The sequence below is a fragment of the Pituophis catenifer genome, unplaced genomic scaffold (assembly GCF_029215685.1).
Source record: "Pituophis catenifer annectens isolate HBS135680 unplaced genomic scaffold, rPitCat1.0.hap2 SCAF_8, whole genome shotgun sequence".
Lineage (NCBI taxonomy): Eukaryota > Metazoa > Chordata > Lepidosauria > Squamata > Colubridae > Pituophis > Pituophis catenifer.
In genome coordinates this window covers 79,387,492-79,408,276 of record NW_027256888.1, presented here as the reverse complement: position 1 = coordinate 79,408,276, position 20,785 = coordinate 79,387,492, and the positions used below count along the sequence as shown (strand labels likewise).

The 20,785-nt window shown below is 42.4% G+C and overlaps 1 protein-coding gene across 1 annotated transcript in view; it reads left to right on the top strand.

The window, feature by feature from the left end:
- CTNNA2 (catenin alpha 2) overlaps positions 1-20,785 on the top strand; it is a 613,234-nt gene that overhangs the window by 55,402 nt on the left and 537,047 nt on the right. Inside the window, exon 2 of the mRNA XM_070948152.1 lies at positions 7,316-7,422. Coding sequence (XP_070804253.1) covers positions 7,321-7,422 — 102 coding nt within the window. The 5' untranslated portion in view covers positions 7,316-7,320. The remainder of the gene's footprint in view (positions 1-7,315; positions 7,423-20,785) is intronic.

The following is a 20,785-nucleotide window of genomic DNA, read 5'->3' as shown; positions in this document are numbered from 1 at the left end:
ACAGCAAATTGAATATGAGAAAGTTATCCAAGGATGCATTGGTAATGTTCTTATGCAGCGAGGAGGCTTTGGATATGGTACTAAATAAAGTTGGATGGCGGAAGCATTGTAGAAGCTGCTTCAATGGTTCTTCTACCAGAGTTGATAGGAGAGCTACTCACTTGTGTGTGGCCTAGTCCTCCTCCCAACTACTTTTTGTATCTCCATGAAGTTCAGAGCCAGTCTGGTCTAGTGATTTCAGCACCAAGCTAGAAAGCAGGTGATTGTGAGTTCAAGTCCCACCTTAGACAGGAAAGCTGGATGGATGACTTTGGGCCAATCACAATGGAGGCTGTGAGTTCTAGTCCTACCTTCGCCATGAAAGCCACCTGGGTGACTTTGGGCCAATCACAATGGAGGCTGTGAGTTCTAGTCCTACCTTCGCCATGAAAGCCACCTGGGTGACTTTGGGCCAATCACAAAGGAGGCTGTGAGTTCTAGTCCTGCCTTCACCATGAAAGCCACCTGGGTGACTTTAAGCCAGTCGCTCTCTGTCAGCCCAATCCATCTCATGGATTGTTGTTGTGGGGAAAATAGGAATGTTGGATATGTTTGTCATCTTATTTGTAGAAATAATAAAGCCAGGATACAAATAAATCAAAGTTACTGGGAAGGGGTATTTATATATTGATTTGATTTTGGGGCCTCCCCAAGTCCAGAATGATATACATTATCAATTTATAAAATAAATACATTCTGTCTTCCATCTCCCTTGAGGAGGGAGCCCTACAACCAGAGATGGGTCTCAGCAGGTTCTGACCAGTTCTGGAGAACTGGTAGCGACAATTTTGAGTAGTTCAGAGAACCGGTAGTAAAAATTCTGACTGGCCCCGCCCCGGTCTATTTTCTGCCTCCCAAGTCCCAGTTTATTGGGAGGAAATGGGGATTTTGCACGATCCTTCCCCTGCCACGCCCACCAAGCCATGCTACACCCACCAAGCCACACCCACAGAGCCGATAGTAAAAATTTTTTGAAACCAACCACTGCCTACAACCTTCCTATCCGAAAGCTGCATCTTCAAAGGAGCATCACTAAAATGGAAATTACGCAAATCTCTTTGGTGGGGGTGGGTGGGGGGATTTAAATCTCATTCCAGATGACACACACTTCCTGGAACTCAATAGCTAGCACCTTTGGATTGAAGGGACCCAAAGCACCCCAACTCTGCCTGATCTTATTGGATGGGCAGAAACCCTGGGCGAGATGGAGTGCGTCAGAGATCCTTGTCCTACAGTAGTGGCCAAAATTGTGGAAACCTTTTGGGAAAAGTGTATTTTTGAGGTTTGATGGCTAATAATACTACTTTTTTTTTTTGGGAGTTTCAAGATAATCCTATTCCACTGCTGGAATGGCCTGGGAATAGCCCAGACCTTCACCCAATTGAAAATCTATGGAGCCGACTATAGAAACCTGTTAGCCAGAAGCGACCCAGCAATAAAACCCAGTTAATAGAAGCAATCCTTCAATCTTGGTTTCACATTAGAACAGCTGCAGAACTAAAAGACTTGGTTCACTCCATGGGAAGACGTTGAAAGCCTGTAATTCATGCTAAAGGCTACCCAACTAAGTATTAACTGACATGGGGATCATTTTTGTCTATCTCGTTTTTTCTACGTGTTTCACTTTTCTTCTTTATACTGTAACTGCTCTTCTAATAGCAAATCCTTCATAAAAGTTATTGCATTACATTCTTGATTCAATTATCTTTCCATTGATATATAATTTTATGGTACTCCTCCAAAAAAAAAAAAAAGTGGTGTTATTAGCTAGTTTTAGAAAATACACTTTTCCCAAAAGGTTTCCACAATTTTGGCCACTACTGTATGCCTGTGAAAAGCTTTACAGAGGATAACTAGCATTTTGAATTGTATCTGTTAAACTTGCAAGATATGAAAATGAAAACACGCCTGTGCCGTTGCCTTCTGGACCAACTATAAGGAAAATAATTTGTTGTTGTTCGGTTGCTAAATTGTGTCTAACTTTTTGCAATCCCATGGACCACAGCACGCCAGGCCCCCTACCACCCTCCACTGTCTCCTAGAGTATGTTTTTATCTGGCTGTACACCGCCCTGAGTCCCTTGAGAGAAGGTGCGGTATATAAATTTGAAATAAAATAAAATAAATAAATAAAATAAATGTTCTTGTGCCAATGACCCAATCGAACCATCTCATCCTCTGCTGTCCCCTGTTCCTTTGGCCTCCCATCTTTCCCAACATCAGGGTCTTCTCCAAGGAGCCCTCTCTTCTCATCAGGTGGCCAAAGCCTTTGAGCTTCAGCTTCAGGATCTGTCCTTCCAAAGAACAATCAGGGCTGATTTCCTTTAGGATTCACTGGTTGGATCTCCTTGCAGTCCAAGGGATCCTCAAGAGTCTTCTCCAACAGCAATGAAAATAATCAAATCTGTATTCATAATCATATTCAGTCCATTGAATCAATACTTGTACACATTGCATGTATTTTGTGAGGGATCTGAATCAGGGGTGGGCTGCTGCGAGTTCGGGAGAACCCCTAGCTAAGATTCTGTGCAGTTTGGAGAACCCCCAAATCCCACTCCTGGCTGGTCCTGCCCACCCCTCCCCTCCCAGGAGTTCTCATGTGGCCCATTTTGGATGCAGGTAAGTGCAGGGCATGTGCTAGAGGCTAAGGGAGGGCGAAAACAGGCCTACCAGAAGTTCGGGAAGGCAGGAAATGGACCCGTTTCTGGCCTCCAGAGGGCCTCCAGAGCCTGGGGAGGCTGTTTTTGCCCTGCCGGAGGCTGAAGGAAAGCCTCCGGAGCCCATGGAGGGCAAAAATGACCCCACCCCTCCCTGTGGTGCAGGAGGCCAACTAGGCCATGTCCACCATTGCCATGCCCACACAGTAACTGGGCAGAGAACCCCTTGCTAAAATTTTTTGAAGTCCACCACTGATCTGAAGAGTTCAAATTAGTTTCTTCTGTTTTATGATACTACACAATTGCGTCCATTACAAAACGAAAGACTTGTTATATAATACTTAAGTAAAAAGTATTTTGAAATCGATTTTCGTGGTTATCCATATCTTCTATATGGCTGTTGTGACCGAAGCCCACGTAGTGATTACCAAACACAATGCAGTCCTGAACAAACTTATTTTATTAAAACAGCTGAGAATTAATTCATTCTAGCTTAGTCCAAAACAAAATTCTTCATAACCAGTCCTACGGCCTTATCACCAACCTTTGATGTCTTTGGCAACTTGCCAACTTGCCAAAGTTCAAGAGACGCTGACAAGATGCACTGGAATCAACGTTGCTTTTCTACAAAGACCCCAACAGCTAGTTGCTGATTTTTTAAGCTTTATGGGAGGGGCCAATCATCTCCTGGCCTTACTCCCGAGTCGTCCTTTTTGCTTCAGCTTCTCTTGCCTTCTGGCAGCTCTTCTCATGTGTGCACTAGGAACAGGCTCCTCCTGTTCCTCTGCCTCTCTGCTGTCCGCCTCTGGAGGCTCTGGAGTCTGTGCATCACTCCCAGATGGCCCTGGCCCCATCTGTGCTTCTGATGCAGAGCCCTCCGCCAGGGGGCCTTCCGGGTCTTCCCCTGACTCCAGGACTGGCCCATTGTCCTCCCCAGCCTCCTCACTGTCCGACTCCGCTGCCAGCTCTGCAGGCTGCTGGCGGACCACAACAATGTCTGCATTCTATGCTAGATTTCTCTCCCCCTCCCCGCCAATCCTGAATATAGTGGCCGCTTTTTTATTGTATGCTCATTATTTTCCACCCGTGAAGCTTCCCAGAAATTATTTGCAGATGCCCCAACATCCAAAAGTTCTTGTTCATAATGAATAATATGAAAATGTATAGTTGGGAGATACAAAGCATTCCTTTGAACCATCTGCTGCATCTTCCTTATGCTTTTTTTCCCGTCCCTTCTAGATGATTTAGTCCTCCCCTGTCAACTTCTTCTCTTTTATTACACTCCTGAGGGTGGTTTTCCTGCCACTGAATAATGGCAAGTGCTTCTCCCCAAGGGAGCCCCCCCCCTCCTGCTTATTGTTGCCTTCAGTGTTTTAAAAATCTGCCCTTTCATAACTTCTTCTTTTAACCTGCAGTTTTATCCTCCGCCCAATTCCGGAACACACAGACATTTTTTTGTGTGTTCTCATCTCCCGTTTTACTTTTTTCTTGTCTTTCTGTCATTGGCACTGAGGGTTCTTTATGGCTACTTCCAGGCATCACTCGAACCTCAAAACACTTTATTACACAATTCTATTTGATATTTAAGTAAGTAAAAAAAAAAAGATTTGTGAGCCCTTCGGGATATCTAATGATTTGCTTTTATTTATAATTCTTTTTATGACACAGTAGTCATTGGTTTAAAGCATCCATGCGGTTAACTTTACAAATGGAATTATTCACAGATAAGTGTGAAACTCCTATGCACCTGCATTTATCTGATACACCAGAAGGTGGGGAATAATCCTGTCAGACAGGAGAAGGAGTCGATTGATTGATTGAGTATTTATTTATTTGTATATCGCCTTTAGTATTTTTACAAACAATCCAAAGCGGCGAACACATCCAACACACCTTTATCCTCCTATTTTCCCCACAACAACTCTATGTTGTATGACTGTAACCTTGTTGCTGGTATCCTTAAGATTTAATTGACTGTTTCCCTATGACTATCGTTAAGTGTTGTACCTTATGATTCTTGACGAATGTATCTTTTTTTTTATGTACACCGAGACAAATTCCTTGGCCAATCACACTTGGCCAATAAAGAATTCTATTCTATTCTATTCTATTCTATTCTATTCTGTTCTGTTCTGTTTTTTTTTTATTATTCATATTTTTTTTATTATTCATATTTCTATGCCGCCCACTCTCCGAGGACTCTGGGCGGCTTACACCAAAGACAGTATACTAAATAGCATATTGCCCCCAACAATCTGGGTCCTCATTTTATTATTGGTTTGTTTGATTTATATGCCGCCCTTCTCCGGAGACTCAGAGCGGTTTACAATGTGTTAAGCAACAGCCTTCATACTTTTCTATATACCTACTTAGTAGGGCTTTCGGCCCCCCACTAAGTAGTGTTCTTTTTTTATACAAAGTCAGCTTATTGCTCCCACAATCTGGGTCCTCATTTTACCTACCTTGGAAGGATGGAAGGCTGAGTCAACCTTGAGCCTGGTGAGATTTGATCCACTGATCTGCTGAACTAGCAGTCAGCTGAAGTAACTGCAGTACTGCACCCTAACCACTGCGCCACCTCGGCTCTATTCTATTCTACATATTATTAGTTGATGAGGTAAGGAACAAGGCTGTAAGGAAGAGCTTTTATGTATCACAAGGCAATTTGCTGGCAATGGCTGAATTGTTGGGGGGAGTGTGAATTAATAGATTTTAGAATGATTTCAGAAGAAAAAGAAGAAAATAGAATCAAAGCATGTCCATGTATTTTCTTTTTGATGTGGGAGGCCCAAAGGATATTGCTTCCTAGTTGTACATAGCTATTTATATATCTATATATCTATATCTAATCTCCCTCCCTCCCTCCCTCCATATCTATCTATCTATCTATCTATCTATCTATCTATCTATCTATCTATCTATCATCTATCTATCTATCTATCTATCTATCTATCAGAGAGAGGAGATCATGATGATGTAGAGAATGTGATAAAAGAAAAGCTTTTAATCTTTTCTAAAGGATTAATCTTAACAGATTTTGGATGCTCTCTGGACCCAGGAACTAGCTAAAATCTGAATTTAGAGGCAGTGCCTTGAGAAAAAAAAAATGCTGCAGTAAAATTGGATGGATTCTACGGCAAGTGTGGGGCCAGCAAGGCTGAGTGATTTGAACGGGGAAATAATGTGCAGTGAAAGGATTGAACTCTTCGGCCTAAAATGCTAGCTTCTTTGTGTTTAAAGTTCCAAGGACTTCGTCATGCCTGTCTTCATGCTGTGCAAATGCAGTCTTTTACTGTAGAGGAGGAAAGAGTTTGTAGGGTTATGCAGAGTATTTGAATGAACAGTTTGGCAAAGGATTGGCAAGTGCAGGAAATCGGGAGCCATGATGGTTCAAATGAATGCAGATTTATTGCAAGCATATTCTCTGTACAAGAATCTGAACTACTAACGGTCCAAGCAAATTGGCGGTAGCTAAGAGTCAATGGAATTCAAGGTGGGCTGGACTTAGATCTCTTGTGGGCGTGAAAGGACTCGAGACTGGTGACATGTTTGACCCCTCCCTCAGGCTCAACCTGGGTATCTCCTACAAGAATGCTGGTACAAATGAAGCAACCCTCCTTGAATCATTAAAGCAGCTACATCCTTTGGAAGTAGACTCATGTGGCTGTTGTTTTGCATCCCTCCTCCCTGACTGTCTGCAGGGATGTGGGATTTTTTTTTTTACTGATCATGCACACATCTGCACAGATGAGCAATGACAAGCCATTGAAGGAGCCGGGTGTGCACTAACCCACTTAAACATAGCTCAGCTGAGAGCTCATAAATTCATTTTTCTCCCAATTTCAGGCTGTTTCCACAGTACACCATCGCAGGGGTGTATTTCAGCAGAAAATGATTGTGTATTCAGTTTCTAAAAGTCCAGTAAGATGTATAATATAGAAAATATTTTTTTTTAAATATTACTAAACCTTGTTTTCAAATTTTCTATGCTGAAGCCAAGAAAAGATACACAAGAGGGAAAAATCTAGTTAATGCATATCCGTTGGAACTCCTATACCAGTGATGGTTGTGCGGAAACGTTGCACATGCTTGTCGGGGCCGTGCTCCAGAAAAGCCGAACTTCCAGGTTCTAGTGTGCATGTGCGTCCTATGATCAGTTGGCCAGCGTGCATGCACAGGCCGGTTTTCAACACTGTCATGTACGCAAAGGGATTGCGCTCTGGAAAAGCCGAACTTCTGGGCTCTGGTGCGCATGTGCACCCAACAATCAGCTGGCCGGCATGTATGTGCACACCAGTTTTCAGCACTGCTGCATGCGTGGACAGTTGATCGTCGTGCGCGCATGCATGCCAGAAACCAGAAGACAAACAGGCAAGGCCGCACGTGCTGTGCGACATGGCTTTGAATGCCACTTTGGGCATGTGTGCCATAGATTTGCCATCACGGTCCTGTACATTTCCTCCTAATGTACAATATACTTAATTATTTCTGAATTAGCTTCTGAGCACGTTGTCCATTGTAAATGTAGCCCTTTTAAATCAATCCAGCATCTGATTTAAAATTCAGAAACAAACATGGCTCTGGGCATGATTTATAATACTCGTTATCTTTTTGTTTTAGAGAGCATGACTTCTGCAACTTCACCCATCATTTTAAAATGGGATCCCAAAAGTTTGGAAATCAGGACTCTAACTGTGGAGAGATTATTGGAGCCACTAGTTACACAGGTAAATTGTTAATGCAGATGCCCTGTGGTTTGTTTGCTAATGTTTTTTAACATTTGTATTTTTAATCGGGGTTTATATTGCAGTTGTATTTTCCAGCTTATGACAAGAATGGTGAGGTTTGTCAAATAAGGATTTTAATTGCACTCTGCACAGTGTGTATTTTTCAAATTTCATTCAACATTTTGGTTTTCTGAAAAAGATTAAGCTATGTTTTAGATCAAATAGAAACACGCTTGAAATTATTTTGTGTGTGGTGGGTGGATATGTCTTGTCAAATTTTTGGTGTTGTAACTACAATATTCATATGCAGATACAGAGATTCAGGTGTAGTGAGATTGATAGGTGAAATCCACGTGGTTCTTTGAAAAGAAAATTCTGGGACCTTTTAAAAAGATGAATTAATACCAAAGACTTGGATGAAGAACCACAATTTCACAACTCTTCTAAACAACAGAAATGGGGGCCATCTGGATCTCAGAGAATAAGTAGCATGCAGTGCTGCTACAGATTTATTTATTCATATGTATTTATTTAGTTAGTTTGGTAAACATGTACAAGATAACAGGTATAAGTATAAACATGGACATGAACACAGGGAATAAGTGCAAGTAAATGGGGACAGTAGGACAGGGACGGTAAGCACGCAGGTACGCTTATGCACGCCCCCTTTACGGACCTCTTAGGAATGGGGTGAGGTCCATGGTAGACAGTTTAAGGTTGAAGCTGTGAGGGTCTGAGCCTGTAACAACGGAGTCGGGTAGGGCATTCCAGGCATTGACCACTCTGTTGCTGAAGTCGTATTTTCTGCAATCGAGTTTGGAGCGGTTTACCTTGAGTTTGTATCTATTGTTTACCCGTGTATTAATGAGGTTTAAGCTAAAGTAGTGGTTGAACTCAAGGCCGGATCTGGCCTGCGGGGTGCTTAGATCTGGCCTGTGGGGCTGCCTTGGAAACAATGAAGGACTGGCCGCAGTGCCTCTGCCAGTGAAAATGGAGCTTGGGTGGGCCACACGCTGCCCTCCCAAGCTCCATTTCCGGCTGCGACGGCCTCCTGCAACCCTTTGCCAGTGAAAACGGAGCTCGGGTGGGCCTGGAAGAGCGCTTAGGCCACCACAGGTGCCCCTGACATGAGTGACATTCAGGTGGCCATGCCCACCCTGGCTATGCCCGTTCAGCCCCCCGAGGTCAAACCCAACCCTGATGTGGCCCTCAATGAAATTGAGTTTGACTTCCTTAGGATAGACGATAGTGTTTCATCTAAGACACTCAGAACACGCCAACTCTGCAGGAGTAAATCAGCCAAATGGAAGACGGGTGGTCCCTCAAGTAACCAGGCCCTATGGAATGTAGGGCTTTATAGGTATTAACCAGCACCTTGAGTTGCACCCGGAACCAAATTGGCAACCAGTGCAGCTTATAAAGCAGAGGTGGCACATGAATATATTGAGGAATGCCCGTTAACGGCTTGCGCTGCCACATTCTGGACATTCTGGACCAGCTGAAGCTTCAAAATAGTCTTCAGTGGCAGCCCCACATAAAGCACATTGCAGTAGTCAAGACATTAGGTAACTAGGGCACGAATGAATGACTGGCAATCCGTGAAGTGCTTCCAAATAATATATTTAATGGAATGACTGTTTTCGTTTCTTTGAAATGACTGGAGCTGTGCAATTTGCAACGAAGGATGTGAATGAGAGTGCCCTGTCGAAATAAGAGGAAATATTATTCCTAACTTCAGTTATTTAATTTTAGTTAATTTTTAATCATCGTTCCGAATGTTGACTCGCTGACATTGCCTTTCAGTAGCTCCTAAATTAGACATATAATCTTACAAAACATAAGAAAATAGGTGAGCATTCCCTTAGGAAGATAAAAACACACAGAATAACAGAGTTGGAAGGGACCTTGGAGGTCTTCTAGTCCAACCCCCAAATGTAGACTGTTTCAGTGTCCTTACTTTATTTTATTTTATTTTTATTTTATTTTATTTATTTGATTTGTATACCGCCCTACTCCCGAAGGACTCAGGGCGGTGAACAGCCAACAATAAAATACATAAATACACAAAATTTAAAAACCTGATAAAATCAAATTAAACTTTTTGGCCCAGACAAATTAAAATACCCCAATAATTTAAAAACAGATTAAAATTTACATATTTAAAAAGGGAAGAGATCAGGCCAAGCCCGCTTGATGGAATAAAAAGGTCTTCACAGCACGGCGGAAGGAGCGCAGATCCGGGATCCTCCGTATCTCCGGAGGGAGCTCATTCCAGATGGTAGGTGCCCCCACAGAGAAGGCTCTCCCCCTAGGGGCCGCCAGTCAACACTGTTTGGCTGACGGCACCCGGAGGAGCCCCTCTCTATGAGAGCGTACTGGCCGGTGGGAGGCTATTGGTGGTAGTAGGCGGTCCCGTAAATAACCAGGCCCTAAGCCATGGAGCGCTTTAAAGGTGGTAACCAAAACCTTGAAGCGCACCCGGAAGACCACCGGGAGCCAGTGCAGCTCGCGCAGGAGAGGTGTCACATGGGAGCGCCATGTCGCTCCCATTACCACCCGCGCGGCCGCACTCTGCGCCAGTACTTGATTGAGGACTGATAATGTGTAGGTTAAGTAAGTACAGGTAGTCCTGAACATACAACCATTCATTTAGTAACCGTTCAAAGTTGTAACGGCACTGGAAAAAAAAAGTGACTTATGACCGTTTTTCCCACTTAACGACTGTTGCAGCATCCTCATGGTCATGTGATCAAAAGTTGGACCCTTGGCCACCGGCCTGTATTTATGACGGTTGCAGAGTCCCAGGGAGGGAGGGTTGACATGTGAACACCTTTTACGACCTTCTGACACGCAAAGTCGATGGGGAACCCAGATTCATTTAACAGCCATGTTGCTAGCTTAAGAACTACAACGATTCGCTTAACAACTGTGGCGAGAAAGCTCGTAAAATGGGCCAGAACTCACTTAACTGTCTTGCTTAGCAGTGGACATCTTGGGCTCAATTGTGGTCGTATGTTGAGGACTAGCTGTACTGTTGGCCAGTGTTTGAGTTTCAGGGTTTACTGATGGTGGCCTAGACCATGTTAGGGACTGGCTGGGGAATTCTGAGAGTTGAAGTCCACCAGGCTTAAAGTTGCCACCGTTAGAGACCCCTGGTTTAGAGGCATCTTTTTTGACGGTTCACCAGCATCTGTGGCGGACATCTTCAGAAGCAAATGATTTTCTGTGATTTGGATTGTTACAGTGATAGCTTGTCTACGAAAAAGAACCATATATATTTCAGAACACGAAGCCCTTAATTTATAATCAGTGATAATTACAAATCATGGAATTCAGCTTCTAGTATCTGGTTTCAACCAATTTATTTATTTATTTATTTATTTATTTATTTATTTATTTATTTATTTATTTATTTATTTATTTATTTATTTATTATCTATCAAATTTCTATACCGCCCTACTCCCGAAGGACTCAGGGCGGTGAACAGCCAAGATAAAATACAGATAATACAAATATTAAAAATCCCTTAAAATTATTAAATACTTTGGCCGAAACACAGATTAAAACACCCAATTTATAAAATCACGAATTAAAAATTTAAAAGAGGAGAGTTAGGCCAGGCCAGCCTGCTGAAATAAAAAAAGTTTTGAGAGCACGACGAAACGTATGCAGGTCCGGGATCCTCCGTATCTCTGGGGGGAGCTCGTTCCAGATGGTAGGTGCCCCCACAGAGAAGGCTCTTAATTAAGCTAAACCACACGTAATGTGATTTCTTTTTAGTTTCTGTGATATGTGAATCCAGCCTTTCTTCTTAGTAACCTGTAGTTTCCATTTAAGAATTATACATGGTGGTGGACGTATCCAGAAGCGCGAAATTATTGGATTAAAATTAAAACACGGCTAGAAGAAACGATACAACAACATATGGATTTAAAACCTGAACTGTTCCTATTGGGTATCTTACCAGAGAAATTTAGTAAAGAAAAAAGATATTTGATTATACAACTTATAACTGCAGTGAGGATAGTATTTGCGCAAAGGTAGAAAGCAGAGAAAACCCCTACAGAGGGAGAAGTAATTAAGAAAACATTGGATTGTGCAGAAATGAATAGATTGACTTTGACAATTAAAGAAAGAGAGGAATCAGAATATTTTAAGATATGAGGGCAATTTTATCATTGGTTAGAGAAGATATATAGGGTAATGTTGTAATGAAATGAGTGAACGAGAAAGAGGAGAAAGAAGATAGATAAATGTATTAATAGAAAAGTAAGAAATGTGGGAGAAATGCTATAATAAATGAAATGAAAATATTAAGATATGATAAATATTGGAGGAGTAAGAAGAAGACACAAGAGATGTACTCAGATGATGCACTGAATGAGCGATTATATATTGTATGTTTGTCTATAAAATAAAAACACTTAAAAAAAAAAGAATTATAAGTGCACCAGATCATGGAGATATAGGTTGATTTTGTGCTGCTACCAGTGGTGAAATGTAAAATTTGTTACTACCAGTTCTGTGGGCGTGGCTTGGTGGGGGGGTAATGTGATGGGGTGGGTGTGGCCAATTTTTAAAAAACTTTTAAAAGCATTTTTTCTACAACCTCTTCAGTTGTAGAAAAAAATGCTTTTAAAAGCCTCTGATGATCCCAGCTGAGCCGCGCGATCATCAGAGGGTTTTATTTTTTTACTTTTAAAAGCATTTTTCTGGCGGAAGCGGTTGTAGAAAAAATGCTTTTAAAAGTAAAAAAAAAATAGCTTCTGATGATCACGCGGCTTAGCTGGGCATGGGGGGGGGGCAGGGATTTTTGCTACCGCTTCTCCAGTCGGGCGATCCGGTCTGAGCTGGGAGCATTTCACCCCTGGCTACTACCCTCCTACCAGAAGATATATACCTCCTTATATACTCTATTGGTTGAAATTGAAAACTGTCAGGAAGGTTTCAAACTATTTTTCTGTTTTAAAGGGTTTTTTTTTTTTTTGTCTGTTGGATGAATTTTGTAAGATGAGAACAACTTGCATACTTTTTCTTCCTCCTTCTGGCCTAATTTGACTAAGTACCGTTCATTGATTTAACTTACACATTTTTTAAAAAAAAAAAATGCATTGATCTGTGAGATACTTAATTACCAGGAAGAAAAGGGGTGGTGTTTTGATTTTTTAAAATCTTTAAATTCTAGGTCACTTTATGTGTAAACGTATACATTTCACGTATCGGCAGAAATATTGGGTGAGATAGGCTGGCAACCAGCAATAAAACCAATTCAAATGAGATGCAAATACAGTTTTAATTTAATTTCAAAGCTCTTACAAGCCGAATCTAAATGAATTGGTACAGACTCTGTAATTGGTATTTCAATAAGCTCAGGGTTTTTTCCCTTACAAAATCCTTTTAGTTAATATACAATTGAAGATGTCTGAATATAGTCTAAATAGCCAGTACAAAACTTAGCTCTCAACGTTTGAATCAGGCATAAGTATTTAAAGAGCCATCAAATACAGATAGTCCTCCACTTACGTGAATCTGGCTTCTCCACTGATTTTGCTTGTCAGAGGGTCGCAAAATGGGATCATGTGACCCTGGGACATTGCAAGCATCATACATACATGCCAGTTGCCATGGGTCCAGATTTTGATTACGTGACTGTGGGGATGTGGCAATGGTCATAAATGTGAAAAATGATCACAAGTTACTTTTTTTTTCAGTGCTTCAAATAGTCACTAAACAAATAAGTCTCAACATCTTTTTTACATTGTGGCGACCAAAACTGAATGCAATATTCCAAGTGTGGCCTTACCAAGGCATTATACCACTTTATAAGGCCTTGGAAAGGCCGCACTTGGAATATTGCATCCAGTTTTGGTCGCCACAATGTAAAAAAGATGTTGAGACTCTAGAAAGAGTGCAGAGAAGAGCAGCAAAGATGATTAGGGGACTGGAGGCTAAAACATACGAAGAACGGTTGCAGGAACTGGGTATGTCTAGTTTAATGAAAAGAAGGACTAGGGGAGACAGGCTAGCAGTGTTCCAATATCTCAGGGGCTGCCCCAAAGAAGAGGGAGTCAAACTGTTCTTCAAAGCATCTGAGGGCAGGAGAAGAAGCAATGGGTGGAAACTCATCAAGGAGACAAGCAACCTAGGACTAAGGAGAAATTTCCTGACAGTTAGAACAATTCATCAGTGGAACAACTTGCCTCCAGAAGTTGTGAATGCTCCAACACTGGAAGTTTTAAAGAAGTTGTTGGATAACCATTTGTCTGAAGTGGTGTAGGGTTTCCTGCCTGGGCAGGGGGTTGGACTAGAAGACCTCCAAGGTCCCTTCCAATTCTGTTATTCTATTCTAAATAATCATAATTCAAAGACTTACCTTTTAAGTCTTCCAGGACCTTTTACTTCGAAAGACAACTGAACTAAAGAGCTAAAGAAATCTGGTTTGGTCTCTTTTTGCCAGATATTTGGAAGAAATAAGGTGTCATCAGATTGCAGAAGCCAGGCGAATTCAGCCACTAACTTCTTCAGTCCATTCAATCCGTTGACCTGAATGGTGCTCCTCGGCCTTATCTACTGTATACTGTTTTGTACCTGTTGGCTCGAATATAATCAGGGGTGGGAATCAGCCGGTTTGGACCAGTTCGGGAGAACCGATAGTTCCGATGATCAGCTGGCCCCACTCACTCGCACCGGCCCTATCCTGTCCTTTACTTCCTTGTTTCTAGCTTATCTGAATCGTGTGTTACAGCTAATTTCCGCCCCTCATCTGTTCTACTTACCGAGGCAGACTTAGAAGGTAAGCAGCTGAGCTTTAAAAACCTCCCATTTTAGCGCTGCACATGCAAAGCACACACTCACCAAACTAGATGTTAAGCCGGTTGCAGCCCACCACTGTATATAATGTTGGAAATGACCACAGTTGAAAGAAAGAAACATAATTTGGAAGTTGAGACTACTGTGGAGAAAGAGATGGAACAGCAGATGGATGGAGAAAAAAGGACTTTGGTTTCTGGGCAAGTTGCAAAAGAAACACCAGGGCTTCCATATGCTGCTCATCAGTGTCCGTTTCATAATTTATGCATACAGTTTTTCATCTCCTCTTGAGCTTAAAAGAACCCTGGAATGGCTTGCAAAGAATAAAGATAAATCCAGCTGTTTTTTTTGGGGAGGGGGGGCTGTCCATGGACGAAAATAAGAATTTCTTCCAAGTCCAGCTTTCTCCCTGAAGACCCTGAGGAGACCTCCATGTAGTTTTCTTGGTAGCAATATGGAAGTAATATGTGAGGTTCCTTTTTCAGTTCCTCAATCAGACTAAAGCTCTGCAATTTCCTGCTGGTTTTCCATCTGAACAGCCTGAACTTTCTTGATTCGTTAAGATTAGGCAAGGTCGCCTAGGGACTCTCATTTAGCTGGCCCAACCTAAAAGGAAATGGAAGGGAAGAGAAAAATGAAGAAATCTAGGCAAAGTTCCTGGTTTATATTGTCATAATAGGTTTTGAGAAACTGGTAGAGGACTTTTTACCACACAGATTAAATTGTTTGGTGTTCTTGGAGGGCAGTTGCTTTGTGTACCCTGTATGATGATTGGGACAAGATAGTGGAAAGCAGGTGGATCTGGCAAAAGTAGGATTTCCTATCGCTTCCACCTTCTGTTCTGTCCCTGTACCACACACGCACCCCCACAGACGGCCCGGAGTTAATAAGCCACACGACAAAACTCTTTGAAGATAAAGCTGGCAGCAACCCAGTGGCTAGCTGCCAGTTCAGACTTTACTCACACAAAACAAAGATTAGACTGCCAGCATTCCGATAAAACAGGCAGAGTTTCAACAATACAAGGATTAATCCAAATGCAGTCCGATAAAGCAGGCAAAGTCCAGTAATGCAGAAATCATGGATTATTTCCAGTTTTTGCTCGTCACAAACTGAACCGGCCACCACACCCACATTTATACCCTGTGGGGTGTGGTCCAGTGACTCAGCTAATCTCTGGCACGCCTTCCCCTCTGCTGCGCACGCTTCTCCCTGCACCTCTGCTGAGTGTCCAGCCAGCACTTATCTTCTTCGTCGCTGTCCACCTGTGGCTGCGGGGACATGCTTGGCTCTGAGCCTATCTTTTGGCCTTCGGTGTCCTCCGGAGGCATTGCCAGAGAGGAGGGTCCTGGAGAGGGAGGCCTTGCCAACTCCTCTCCCTCACTCTCAGAGTCTGCATCTGTCGATAGCCCAGGCTCAGGCAATGGAGCCACAACACCTTCTCCTTTGCTTTCGTGTTTTACTAACAAGCAAAATATATCTTAAGGCCCAAGTCCCAATCATGAATGAACAAGAGATGGAAAGCTCTAGGCCAGGGGTGGTAAACTCAAGGCCCGGGGCCCAGATACACTTAGATCTGGCCCACAGAGCCACCCTGGAAGAAACAAAGGACTGGCCTGCAGTGCCTCTGCCAGCAAAAACAGAGGTTGGGGTGCAGCCAAAAACATGGTCCCTCGAGCTCTGTTTTCACTGGCAGAGGGTTGCAGGAGGCCGTCACAGCAGAAAACGGAGCTCGGGAGCCTGTTTTCTCTGGGAGAGCACTCGGGCCACCACAGGTGCCCCTGACACAAGTGACATCAAGCTAGCCATGCCCCCTGGCCACATCCCCCTCCACACCGAGGTCAAACACAACCCTGATGCGGCCATCAATGAAATCGAGTTTGACAGCCCTGCTCTAGCCAATATGGAAGGCCTAGATGGCTGTAGGAGAAGGATAGACAGAGGCTGGGGGGAGGAGCCAAGAGAGGAATTAGCCTGGAATCATTATGTTCCCACAAGTGGTCAAAGTCAAACCCCTCTTGAGTTCCATTAATTCTTATCTAGCTCCAGTTTAGTGCTGACTCTTAAGTTGACTTGATTCTTGTGTATAGGCACAAACAACAACCAGCTTAACTGGAGTTTTATCGCAAGGCCCTGATTCTTTGCAGCTGACAAAACCTTCACAGAATGATATGGGAACTGCTGTCAGTCATTTTTACTTGGCGGGTTCATGAAATTAAGCATGTTGTTAAAATATGCAAATTTAATGTGGCTCAAGGTGTACTTCCAACTTGACTTTGGATGTTGAACAAAATTTCCATGCCTAATTTAGCACAGGTGAATCCATCTTAACTTCAATTCATTAATATCCATGGTGAAATAGGGATACGGTTCTGGAGATCTACTTAATTTTTATTATTCAGAAACTCGCACATCACTTAAGGCCTCTGAGTCAAGTGAAATAAGTAGGAGGAAATTGAATTCATGAAAAAGCAATAACCGACAAGGTAATTTTGTAATCAATACATTCCCAAAGTGGTTTAGATCAAACTTGAGCTGGCTAAATTTCCATTTCCATAATAGCAGAAGCAGTTACAGAATCACGTAACTAAAAACTATTTTAAAATAATTTCGTTTTCCTTTGCATATACTTCCGTGATGAAATAAAAATAATTTTCAGGCCCTCTTTTCTTCTCATACACGATATTATTTCTATTAAAACAGAATAACAGTGTTCGAAGGGACCTGGGAGGTCTTCTAGTCCAACCCTCTGTTTAGGCAGGAGATCCTATACCCCTGATGGCGAACCTGTGGCACGCATGCCACAGATGGCATGTGGAGCCATATTGGTGGGCACGTGAGCTCAGCTCCGGCGCAAATGAGCGAACTGGCCAACTGATTTTTGGGCCTTCTAGGCCCATTGGAAGTAGGGAAACATGCTGTTTCCGGCCTCCGGAGGGCCTTGTGGGTGGGGGTGGGGAAGGCCCTTTTTTTTATTCTCCCCAGGCTCCAGAGCCTTTCTAGGAGCCTGGGGAGGGCAAAAACAGCCTTCCCCACTGGAAACGGCCCATTTGCCGACTTCCAGTGGGACCGGAAGGCCTGTTTTTTGCTCTCCCCAGGCTCCAGAGCCTTTCTAGGAGCCTGGGGAGGGCAAAAAACGGCCTTCCCCACTGGAAACGGCCCATTTGCCAACTTCCAGTGGGACCAGAAGGCCTGTTTTTTTTGCTCTCCCCAGGCTCCAGAGCCTTTCTAGGAGCCTGGGGAGGGCAAAAACTGCTGTCCCCATCCCCTGGAGGCCTTCCGGAGGCTGAAAACGGCTCATTTGCAGACTTCCGGTGGGACCCAGCAACCGGGCAGAGAACCCCTCGCTAAAATCTTTGAAGCCCATCCCTGCCTAATGGAGCTACATTGCCCATTTTGCTAAATTGTTACCCTTGAAAGACGTTTCACCACACTTAAGGTTTGGAGGTGACCTTTAATCTCCCTGCTTTTATGCATCCCTGTTTGGGTTATCTTATCAGCCAAGCAGATCATAGTCTCTGGCATGTCACCTCCGATGCTTCCAGTGAACACAGTTCAAGGGGAAGATGGTTGATAAGCAAGGTTAAAAGCTGAGCCGAAATGAACCGAAATGAGAAATTGGAATCCTATCTGAGATGAATGATTGCAAGAGTTGACTTGAATAAAGAATAAGGGGGAGGGGGGGGAACTTGCAGTCAGTGACCCTTTGGCTTTCCCTATTTCATTTTGAACTGTTACGAGCCAGAAAGGTTATTCAGCTAAATTGTGTTCAGCAAAACAACTTGCCTCCAAACGATTTTTTTTTTACCCAGACTCATAGGAGAAGATAATAAGTCTCCTTTAAAAAGTTGTTTCTTTTTTTTTGTGAAGTTCTTATTTATGACCGTCCACTCAGTTCATTTGCATAATGATTTATACTTTGTCTAACATTAGAGCCAGAAGAGTATCTCAGTCCACCCGGTTATTATAGAATAAGCCAATTACCCAGCTCTTGTTTTTTTTCAGAGTAATTGTATTAATGTGTTTATGTGTGGTCATTTGGAAACAAATGCATTTTTTCCTGTCTCTTGGACTCTAGAGCTTGCTCCGATTTTTTTTTTTTTTTTAATAAGTCATTATTTTCTGCCTTATGTTGGTCTACGGATATAATTAAGATTTGATTTGATTTGTATTTTGCCCCCGTCTCCACATCATAGCATGTACCATAGTGAGCTATTTCATGGTCACTAGAACAATATCCCAGATTAAAATAAAAACTAGACTTCTCTTTTTTTGCAAGATGTACAGATTGGTCAGTTGTGACAATTTCAGCCCCCTCTTTCCTTGGTTTTTTCCATTTGTTGAAGTGCTCTTCCTTTCTGTTTGGATGAAACCTTATCACTTAAATCATTAAAACACAGAGCACAGGTAGTCCTCTACATGCAACCACAATTGAGCCCAAAATTTCTGTTGCTAAGCGAAACAGTTGAGTTGTGTCCCATTTTACAACCTTCCTTGCCACCAGTTAAGTGAGTCACTGCAGTTGTTAAGTTAGCAGCACAATTGTTAAGTGAATCTGGCTTCTCCATTGACTTTGCTTTTCAAAAGTCCACAAAAGGGGATCACATGACAAAGGGACACTACAACCGTCATAAATATGAGTCAGCTGCCAAGTGTCTCCATTTTGATCACATGACCACGGGGAATGCTGCAACAGTCGTAAGTGTGAAAAACGATCCTAAGTCACTTTTTCCAGCGCTGCCGTAACTTTGAACGGTCACTAAATGAACTGTAGTAAATCGAGGACTATACCTGTATAGGATAACAGAGCTGGAAAGGATCTTGGAGATCTTCCAGTCCAACAAAGTTGGTAATCGGAAAAAAAATAGCAAAGTACCGTTGAAGCTTTTGATGGATCTCTGTTTCATTGCATTTATCTATAGGTAGTGTTAGTACCACTTTTAATGCCTTGGTAATAAGGCCACACTTGGATTAGGGCATCCAGTTTTGGTCGCCACCATGTAAAAAAAGATGTGGAGACTCTAGAAAGAGTGCAGAGAAGAGCAACAAAGAGGATTAGGGGACTGGAGGCTAAAACATCTGAACAACGGTTGAAGGAACTGGGTAGGTCTACTTTAATGAAGAGAAGGACTAGGGGAGACATGATAGCAGTGTTTCAATATTTGTGGAGCTCCCAGAAAGATGATGGGGTCAAGCTATTCTCCAAAGCACCTGAGGGCAGGACAAGAAGCAATGGGTGGAAACTAATCAAGGAGAGAAGCAACCTAGAACTAAGGAGAAATTTCCTGACAGTGAGAACAATTAACCGAACAACTTGCCTCCAGAAGTTGTGAAAGCTCCAACACTGGAAGTTTTTAAGAAGCTGTTGGATAACCATTTGTCTGACGTGGTGTCGGGTTTCCTGCCTAAGCAGGGGGTTGGACTAGAAGACCTCCAAGGTCCTTTCTAACTCTGTTATCCTATCCTATCCTATCCTATCCTATCCTATCCTATCCTATCCATGTTTTCCCGAAAATAAGAGCCAACCAGAAAATAAGCCCTAGCATGATTTTTCAGGATGCTCGTAATATAAGCCCTACCCCCCCAAACAAGCCCAAGTTAAGATCATCAGCCAGATGGATGCATTTAGTACTGTATTTTCCCGAAAATAAGACCCAACCGGAAAATAAGCCCTAATGCATCTTTCGGAGCAAAAACACAGTCATGAGACACAGTCTTGTATTTTCAGGGAAATACGGTATGTCCAATATGATAATTTGAGCCTGGTCATTTATGACAGGCTCAAATTTAAATTTAAAGTTGTGAATGCTCCAACACTGGAAGTTTTTAAGAAGATGTTGGATAATCATTTGCCTGAAGTGGTGTAGGGTTTCCTGCCCAAGCAGGGGGTTGGACTAGAAGACCTCCAAGGTCCCTTCCAATTCTGTTATTCTAAAAGTTTTGGCTGTTCGGGTTGTATCTAAGCACAAGCGAATAATTTTGCCTTTTGCCACTATTTTCAACTTTTATTTCATGTTGTCCGTGTGGAAGCATAATCAATCTAGCAGCCTAAACTGCCGCTGAATATTGAGTTGTTTTCAGAGGACATATATTAATATATTGGACGTTTCACAGCAAATGAAGCATTTCTGCACATGGCGGAATTTAATGACTGCACTTTAATTTATGAATTGAATTACTTCAATGAGCCATGCGTTGCTATGAAAGGTCATACAGACCAAATTTTAAAAAGAGTCAGAGTTCAGATGTGATTTGTCTTCCTGGCTCAGAATTTAACAAAGTTCTAATTGTGAAATAAATACTATATTCATGCTAAATTATACCCTTGCGTTGCATGATTTTGAATTCAGTTTTTCATATTTGACGTTCCATCAGCTCTGAGAGGTAAATTGATCATTACTGGTCAGTTTTTAACATATTTTTCAATGGATCTGATTTTGGCTGTTTGTTATATTATTTCGGCAATTTTTAAGCAATCTGCAGCTGGTTGATTGTCATTGAGCAAAATCCAAAACAATTAAGGCATATATTAAAAGCAAAATAGTCTTTGTC